Raw genomic sequence first — 10,077 nt, forward strand, 5'->3', positions numbered from 1 at the left:
AAATTGTGAGGAAGGGTGGTCTACCCTCCCATACCCCATCCTTGATGCCCCTCTGTGGAATCTTGGTGTTGCTGGAAACACTGCTTGAAAATATGTAGGTCCTACCCCATCTTCCTTTTAACACATTACGTTTTATACACAAGGAAACTGGTGTATAAATACCTAGGTATAATGACCCTAGATCATTTGTTCAATTTTTATAAACAAAGGGGTTTAGTTGCTGTGTATGTAAAGTGATGCAGATAAATGAAACCTTTAAGAGTGTATTATTTAGTTTCTTTAAGTCCATTAATTTCTTTTGTAGATATTTCATGTATTTTTCATGTACTCTTGATCGGATGTATTTGTGATATAAACAGGGATAAATTTAGGGAATAGATAATATGATCCCCTGGGTTAGGGGAAAGCCCAGGGAGCCATGTAGGTGAACCCAGCTCAAGGTTATGAGGAAACGAATATATCAGAGGACGGAGAAGGAAAGGAAAGTGAGATAGACAGGAAGATATCTGTGATAATAATACATTCCTCTAAAGCACAATGAATATGTATCTTTAGACCACAGATTTGTTTTTTGGTTTTTGGTATTTTTATTTTTTTGCTCTATCTTTCGACATACATGTATGATTTATTTTCCTAACTTGTTTAATCTTGGTATCTGATTAGAAAAGTTATTTAAAAAGAATAAAAAGCTTTTATCTATGTGCTGAAGTTGTAACAAGGTTGAAAGAGGTACATCTCACACGTGTGTGAAAACCCAATGATTACATTTATGAACTATCTTTTTATCTTTTTTTCTATCTTTTTATCTTAAAATGAGCTCTAGACTAGAAGTCAAAAAGGTTGAGACTTAAAAAGTGATTACTTGGTAGCCATTGTGACCATTGATCTCTCTCTCTTAAGGATTCCTACTTGAAAAAAGAATGAAGCACATATAAGCGTTTATATATGTTTTTAAGTTTTGAATAAAACATTTTAGAGTTGCTAATATATATATTTACTGTATTTGTCTTTTACAGAATACCCCTTACTGTAATAGCCTTAAAAATCAGAGTCCATTAGTAATGTGGTAACAAGTTAGATCTCCTTCTCTGATGAGGAGTAATGATAATAGACTCCCTTTAAGCTTGATATATATTTTACATGTCATTCTTTCAGTAAACCTAATTGCAGGACTGATACACTTCATATATATATATATATATATATATATATATATATATATATATGTAATTATTTTTTTTTAAAAATGAGATGAAGTCTCACTCTGTTGCCCAGGCTGGAGTGCAGTGGTGTGATCTCGGCTTACTGCAACCTCCGCCTCCCGGTTTCAAGCGATTCTCCTGCCTCAGCTTCCCGAGTAGCTGGTATTACAGGTGTGTGCCACCACACCCAGCTAACTTTTGTATTTTTAGTAGAGACGGGGTTTCACCATGTTGGCCAGGTTGGTCTCGAACTACCCGACTTCACGTGATCCACCTGCCTCAGCCTCCCAAAGTGCTGGGATTACAGGCATGAGCCATCGTACCCAGCCCTCTCATACATTTCTTTTCATGTCTTTGTCTATGTATTTAAAAAATATAGTTGATATGCTATATATAGAATTTCTATCCTAACCAGATATTTGTATCTAATTATCATAAGTAGCATCAGGAATATTATAGGTACATGTCACATAATGGCTAAATAAAAAGTCTAAGGGAATTTTAAAATACCCTTTATAAGAGCCACAAAAAGAATAAAAGAGCTAGGAATAAACTTGATAAGAAATGTGAAAGATCACTTTGAAGAAAACTTCAAATACTAAGATAAAAGGATGACTTGAATATTTGAGATAGAAGAAATAGGAAAATCTTGAAAAAGAAGATTAGATTGACAGGGGAGAGTAGAGTGAGGACTAGTCCTACTAGATACAAGAATACTAGATACAAGATACTAGATACAAGATACAGAGCAGTGGAACAGGATAGAGTCAAATATATATGAGGAGAGTTTAGTGTATTATCAAGGAGGCATTTCAAATAAGGTAGATTATTTGATACATGGTAGCAGTGGAACAGGATAGAGTCAAATATGCATGAGGAGAATTTAGTGTTTATAGGGGAGGCATTTCAAATAAGGTTGATTATTTGATACATGGTGTTGGAGCAACTTGGTAGCCATAAGGAATAGAAACTTAAGATTCCTACCTAGCTTCATAAATAAAAGTTAATGAATTCGCAAGTCATAAATTAAACAGTGATGAGTTTCACTGTGTATGAATAAGGAGCTTCTGTATGGCAACAAAATATGAACACTAAGAATTAAAGTGGGGGAAAAGATTTCCCCTACTTATAAATGGCCTATTTCCTACATAAGTAAAAAGCCCCCATAAATAAGTGAAAAACTCACAGCAAAGTTGGCAAAATATATGAAGAGAGTATACAGAAAAGGAAATATACAGTGTAAAAATTTTTTTGAAATATTATAACTTCATTTATAATAAAAGAAATTCAAATCAAAACTAGAAGTTAGTGCATTTTTCACCTATTAGATTGGCAAAGATCAAGGAGTTGGATCATATACTACATTGTCATGGGCATGAGAAACCAAGTACTCTTGCACAGTATAAATGACGACAACCTCTTTGCAGGGGAGCCTGATGATAGCTATTAGGTTGTAAATGTATATATTATAATGTCACCTCTACGGATTTGTCGTAAGATATATTCATAAGATCACAAAGATATATATATAGTCAGTGCGGTAATGTAGTAGGGGAAAAAAGGGCAGTATAAAGGTTCATTAATAGTAGACTGTAAATAAAATTGTGGTACCTTTCTATAAAGAGGCAAACTTGCACCAGTGTGATACCACATGAGAAATCCATTGGATTTTGTTTTTTTGTTTTTTTAAGACGAGTCTTGCTCTGTCACCCAGGCTGGAGTGCAAGGGTGCGATCTTGGCTTACTGCAACCTCCGCCTCCTGGGTTGAGGGGATTCTGCTGCCTCAGTCTCCTGAGTAGCTGGGATTACAGGCATACAGTACCACACCTGGCTAGTTTTTTGTATTTTTAGTAGACGCAGGATTTCGCCATGTTGGCTTGACTGGTCTCGAACTCCTGACCTCAAATGATCCGCCTGCCTTGGCCTCCCAAAGTGCTGGGATTACAGGCGTGAGACACCTTGCCCAGCCCTATTGGATTTTTTTAGACAACAACAACAAAAAACAAGGTGCGGGAGAGAATTTGTGGTACTGTTACAGTGTGTGTGTGTGTACATTAGAACACCTCTGGAAGAATATGTAAGCAACTGGAAATAGCAGTTGCCTCCGGGTAGAGGAAACAAACAATAGGGATGGGAATGAGGGAGGCCTTTTTTTTTTTTTTTTTTGAGACAGTCTCACTCTGTCACCCAAGCTGGAGTGCAATGGGCCGATCTTGACTTACTGCAACCTCCGTCTCCTAGGTTCAAGCGATTCTCCCACCTCAGCCTCCCAAGTAGCTGGGACTCCAGGTGCCTGCCCCCACACCTGGCTAATTTTTGTATTTATAGTTGAGACAGGGTTTTGCCATTTTGGCCAGGCTGATCTTGAGCTCCTGATCTCAAGTGATACGCCTGCCTCAACGCCACACCTGTCTAATTTTTGTATTTTTAGTAGAGACAGGTTTCGCCACATTGGCCAGGCTGGTCTTGAACTCCTGACTGTAAGTTATCCGCCCATGTCTGCCTCCGGTAGTGCTGGGATTACAGGTGTGAGCCACTGCGCCTGGCCTAGGGAGGCTTATTTTTCAGCATAAACTCTGAACTTGTACTGTTAAAAAAAATTGTTTTTAATCATAAGCCTATATAACTTAATTAAAAATAATTTAGTGGTAAATTATTGCAAAATGTTCTTTAAAATAAGGTAACCATTGTTTGAATCTTTTTAAAAGACATAATCCTCCAGATCATCTAATATTATTTAAAGTGTTTACTTAGTGTCCCATTACAGGATACAGCTTCATTTAAGGATCCCTTAACTCTAACATTTTAGAACAAAGTGTTAGTTACTATTATCCTTAGCTATTCTGAATAAGTCTTTTCATAACAGGTTTATTGAGATATAATTTATATACTATCCAGTTCACCCATTTAAAGTGATTTTAGTATATTCTACAGAGTTACGTGCCATCACCACAATTTTAAAAACACTTGATAACCCCCCAGGAGATACCTTTTTAAATTCACCCCCTAATTCCTCCCAAGTCCCCCAGCCCGTAGGCAGCTGCTCATCTGTTTTCTTTGTCAATGGATATACCTATTCTGGACATTTCATGTAACAGAATCAAACAAGGCTTGACATGGTGGCTCACGCCTGTAATCTCAGCACTTTGGGAGGCCGAGGTGGGTAAATCACGAGGTCAGGAGTTGGAGACCAGCCTGGCAATATGGTGAAACCCTGTCTCTACTAAAAATACAAAAATTAGCTGGGTGTGGTGGCGCGCTCCTGTAGTCCTAGCTACTTGGGAGGCTGAGGCAGAAGAATTGCTTGAACCTGGGAGGCGAAGGTTGCAGTGAGCCGAGATGGCGCCACTGCACTCCAGCCTAGGTGACAGAGCGAGACTCGGTCTCAAAAAAAAAAAAAAAAGGAAAAGAATCAGTATGTGATCTTTTATGACTGGCTTATTTTCAGTCTTTTACAAGAAATTTCACTATGCAAGTGATAGGAGAAGAACCTTGACGACAAGGTTCATCTATATTGTGGCCATGTATCAGTACTTTTATGGCTGAATAGTATTTTATCTGTGGAAATTATATGGAAACAATACTTTTCTTCTTCAGTTGATGGACATCTGGATTGTTTTCATTTTTTGGCTGTTATGAATAATGCTATAATGAACATTTGTGTACTAGTTTTTGTATGGATGTATGTTTTCATTTCTTTCAAGTATATACCTAGGATTGGAATTGCTGGGTCATATGCTAACCCTATGTTTAATATTTTGAGGAACTGCCTGATTGTTTCCAAAGTTGCTGTGCCATTTTACATCTCTATCAAGTGTACGAAGGCTCCAATTTTTTACATCCCCACCAACACTCGTTATTAATATTATCTGTCTTTTTTTTTTTTCCTGAATAGAGCTTTACTTTGTTGCTCAGTGTGGAGTGCAGTGACATGATGACAGCTCACTGTAGCCTTGACCTCTCAGGCTCAAGTGATCTTCCCACCTCAGCCCCTCTGAGTAGCTGGGATTACAGGCATGTGCTGCCACACCTGGCTAATTTCTTAATTTTTTGTGGAGACAGAGTCTCACTATGTTGCCCAGGCTGGTCTTGAACTCCTTGCCTCAAGTAATCCTCCCCTCTCAGCCACCCAAAGTGCTGGGATTACAGATATGAGCCAGTGTGCCCTGCTTTCTCTGTCTTTCTAATTATAGCTGTTCTAGTGAGTGTGAAGTGGTGTTGCTTTGTTTTGTTTGAGACAGGGTCTCATTCTTTTGGCCAGGCTGGAGGGCAGTGGTGTGTGATCTCAGCTCACTACAACCTCTGCCTCCCAGGCTCAGGCAGTGCTTCCACCTCAGCCTCCCAAGTAGCTGGGACTCCAGGCATGCGTCATCATGGCTGACTAATTTTTGTATTTTTTGTAGAGACAGGGTTTTGCCATGTTGCCCAGCCTTCGTGGTGGTTTTGATTTGCATTTCCATGATGCTGAATGATACTGAGCATTCTTTCATATGCTCATTTGTCTGTCTTTTTATATTTAATACAGATGTTGTTGCCCGCCATTCCTAAGATGTATGTGTGCTCAGTGTATTTGCATGTCCAGATTTCACCATGAAAAGTCCATTTTAGGAGCCCGTCTATTGTCAAACTGGACATTTTAGCCACTGTAAGAAATGTGACCTTATCAAGCCCTATTAAGTCACTGTTTATAGTGATTTTTCTGATCATGTCTTTGTTAAGTTCATGTTTTATTTTTCTTGCAGTATTTCACTGGCCTTGAATGTGGACATAAGTTTTGTATGCAATGCTGGAGTGAATATTTAACTACCAAAATAATGGAAGAAGGCATGGGTCAGGTAAAGATACCAAGTTGTTTCTCACTTTTTTGTTGAATTTCCTATAGTGTTCAGACCCTTGCACAAATTTGCACAAATAAAAACAGGTGAAGCTTTGTGTATCATGAATCGCATGGGGAACATTTTTCTAGATTCAAACAACTAAAGGTAATAGGCTTTTTCCTAAAGTAATGTGGCATTCCAGTTAAAGAGCCACTCCAGGTAATGTTTTCTCAGCCGGCATCAGTATTGGTATATGTTAACTGAAACTTGTTACACAGTTTTGTAAGATTAGCTTGCTTCTGCCTTTAAAGTTGTGTGTTTAAAAACCAATCACTCAGGTTAGCAAGTCTAGTTGCTTTATGGTGATAAATATACTCTCACACACATTTCCTTTAAGGAGAAAGGGAAGGACTGAGATCCTATAAACATTAAGATATTCCCAGAACCTAGCAAAGTGCCTGGCAATGGTAAGCATTCATTAAATATTTGTTGAATGAAGACAGTTTAAATTTCAATCTTTTTCAGACTATTTCATGTCCTGCTCATGGTTGTGATATCTTAGTGGATGACAACACAGTTATGTAAGTATTTTTGATAGATTCTGCATGTGAATATTGGTTAGTTGGTTAAACCAAATTAATTTTTACTTAGCACCTCAAAGGAAGTGAAACTTCTCAAAGTCTGAAGAAACTTTTACATCTACATTCCATTCCTTAGTAGCAGTACAAAAGTCCATTTGTAACTTGGTTAAACGCCTGATCACTATTCTTACAAACTTAGAAATGCACGGTATTACAAACTTAGAAATGCACGGTAGCTAGCTAGATTTTGATAAACCTTGGGATTGGAGATTAGAATGTGCATATGTGTTAGTTGAGGTGCTCTTGGAAGCAGATCCCAAGATAGAAAAAAAAGTGAAACTGACTCATTGTGGAATAGCATATGTGTAAGGTAAACAGCAGAAGCAGATAGACATTGATGTAAGCCTGACATCTGTTAAAGGCAAGAAAGAAGGAAGATTCAACAGGAAGAGACTTCACATGATACAGCTATGAGAGTCTTTAGCAGCCCTGTGGGGGAACTTCTGTGCATAGATTGCCTATAGAGGGATACCTTAATAAGTAGAAAGAGCTGGGCCCAGTACGCTTGATATGCTCAGTCATTGACGGAGACTACCCAAGGAATCGTGGTCTTTGCTGAAACACTGCTACTGATTTCAGATACACTACAGCTGGAGGCAAGCTGGAGGCTTTCAGCTAACGACTCTTCTTGTGAAAGGTTCTTTCTTTTTTTTCTTTCAACTTTTATTTTAGGTTCAGGTGTACATGTGCAGGTTTGTTACATGGGTAAATTCCTTGTCGGTAAGCTTTGGTGTACAAATGATCCCATCACCCAGGTAGTGAGCACAATACCTGATAGTTTTTCAACTCTTGCTGTCCCACCCTACTCACTCTAATAGTCCCCACTGTCTTTTATTCTCATCTTCACGTGTATTCACCGTTTAGCTCCCACTTAAAAATGAGAACATGCGGTATTGAGTATTTCTGTGTTAATTCATTTAGAATGATGACCTCTAGCTGCATTTGTATTGCTGCAAAGGACATGATTGTGCTGTCTTTTTTATGACTGCGTAGTGTTTCATGGTGTACATGTGCCACCATTTCTTTATCAGTCCACTGTTGATGGGCATCTAGATTGATTTCATGTGTTTGCTATTGTGAATAATGCCACAGTGAACATACTAGTGAATGTGTCTTTTTGGTAGAGTGATTTATTTTCCCTGTGATCTCACCAACATCTGTTATTTTTTTACTTTTTAAAATTATTTTTTTGTTTTAATTTTTTTTACTTTTAAATAATATTCCTTATGACTGGTATGAGATGATATGGTACATCATTATGGTTTGATTTGCATTTCTCTGATGATTAGTGTTATTGAACTTTTTTTGTATCTGTTGACTGTGTGTATGTCTTGAGAAGTGTCTATTCATGTACTTTGCCCCTTTTTTTTCTTTTTTTAAGTGAAAGCAAATTTATTAGAGAAGTAAACAAAGGAATGGCTACTTCATTGACAAAGTAGCTTGCTTATTTTTAAATGGGATTATTTGTTTTTTGCTTGTTTAAGTTCCTTTTTAGATTCTGGATATGAGGCTTTTTTTGGGTGTATAATTTGAATATTTTCTCCCATTCTGTAGGTTGTCTGTTTACTCTGTTTTAATAGTTTCTTTAGCTGTACAGAAGCTCATAAGTTTAATTAAGTCCCACTTGTCAATTTTTGCTTTTGTTGCAGTTGCGTTTGGGGACTTTGTCACAAATTCTTTGCTAAGGCTGATGTCTAGAATGGTATTTCCTGGATTTTCTTCTAAGATTTTTGTAGATTGAGCTCTTACATTCAAGTATTTAATCCTTTAGTTAATTTTTGTATATGGTGAAAGATACAGGGGTTAAGTTTCATTCTTCTGCATATTGGTTTGCCCATGCTGGAGTGCAGTGGTGCCATATCGGCTCACTGCTACCTCTGCCTCCTGGATTCAAGCAGTTCTCCTGCCTCAGCCTCCCGAGTATGTGAGATTACAGGTGTACACCACCATGTCCAGCTAAGTTTTGTATTTTTAGTAGAGACAGAGTTTTGTCATGTTGGCCAGGCTGGTCTCGAACTCCTGACCTCAGGTGATTCGCCTGCCTTGGCCTTCCAAAGTGCTAGGATTACAGGCATGAGCCACCGCACCCGGCCAATAACCATTTTCAGTTTGTGATGGCAACAAATCGTTGCCAAGAGAATTGTCTTATAAATGACCAGAGTGACACTTGTTGCCACCTTCTTGAGAATGCCTAGTCTCGAAGATGGATGCTCACTTTCTTTTACTTCCTTATCAATATCGGATAAACTAAGGGCAGAACCTTGTCCTAATAACTATTGGCTGACGTTTGCTGTCACCGGTCCTGGTGGTCCATGCCAGGTTTAGATAATTTTTTAGGCTAAGGTCAACTATCAGAAATCATTAGGATTTGTCATACCCAAAAAGCATTATGGGTAATACATGTGTAACTAAGGTGCGTTTGTTTGGCAAGCAGGGCATCTGACTTTTGGCCTGATAACATTCCTTATTATTATTTATTGATATAAAATCTGTAACATAAAACTCATTTTAATTACAGTCATTCTTAGTGTACTGGGGATTGGTTCCAGGACCTACACCCTACACCCTGAATATACCAATCTGCACATGCTCATGTCAGCCCAGCAGAACCCATGTATACAAAAATTCTACCATCCATATATGCAGGTTTCACATCCCACAAATAACTATTTTCGATCCACATTTGGTTGAAAAATATTCATGTGTAAGTGGACCCATGCAGTTCAAACCTGTGTTAAGAAGCAATGGGTTTTTTTTGTTTTTTGTTTCTTTGAGATGGAATCTCTCTCTGTTGCCCAGACTGGAGTGCAGTAGTGGCATGATCTCGGCTCACTGCAACCTCCGCCTCCTAGATTCAGGTGATTGTCCTGCCTCAGCCTCCTGAGTAGCTGGGATTACAGGTGCCCGCCACCATGCTCAGCTAATTTTTTTGTATTTTTAATAGAGATGAGGTTTCACCATGTTGGCCAGGCTGGTTTTCAACTCCTGACCCCAAGTGATCCGCCCACTTCTGCCTCCCAAAGTGCTAGGATTACAGGCGTGAGCAATTGCTCCTGGCCAGCAACTGTATTTTTAAGTATGTAATCCAGTGGCTTTTAGTATATACATAATATTATTCTAGAAACATTACCTAATTGCAGACTGTTTTGATCACCTTATATCTATTAAGCAGTCATTCGCTACTCCTTTCTCCCTCTCTGGACATTTCATATAAATGGAATCATATAATATGTTGCCTTTTGTGATTGGCTTCTTTAATGTTTTCAAGATTCATCCATGTTGTATTATCAATCAACACTTTATTCCTTTTCATTGCTGAATAATGGTTCCATTCATTATATGGACATTTCCATTTTTTACGGAAATGTGTTATGTGAACATATGAACATTTGTGTACAAGTTTTTCATTGAACACC

At 38.1% G+C, this 10,077-nt stretch overlaps 1 protein-coding gene across 1 annotated transcript in view; it reads left to right on the forward strand.

Moving 5' to 3' along the window:
* Positions 1-10,077, forward strand: part of ARIH1 (ariadne RBR E3 ubiquitin protein ligase 1) — a 148,283-nt gene that overhangs the window by 87,111 nt on the left and 51,095 nt on the right. The window contains 2 exon segments of the mRNA XM_011978612.1: positions 5,946-6,038; positions 6,546-6,601. Of these exon segments, the coding sequence (XP_011834002.1) occupies positions 5,946-6,038; positions 6,546-6,601 (149 nt within the window).

Source organism: Mandrillus leucophaeus, unplaced genomic scaffold, assembly GCF_000951045.1.
Source record: "Mandrillus leucophaeus isolate KB7577 unplaced genomic scaffold, Mleu.le_1.0 Scaffold197, whole genome shotgun sequence".
Classification (NCBI taxonomy): domain Eukaryota; kingdom Metazoa; phylum Chordata; class Mammalia; order Primates; family Cercopithecidae; genus Mandrillus; species Mandrillus leucophaeus.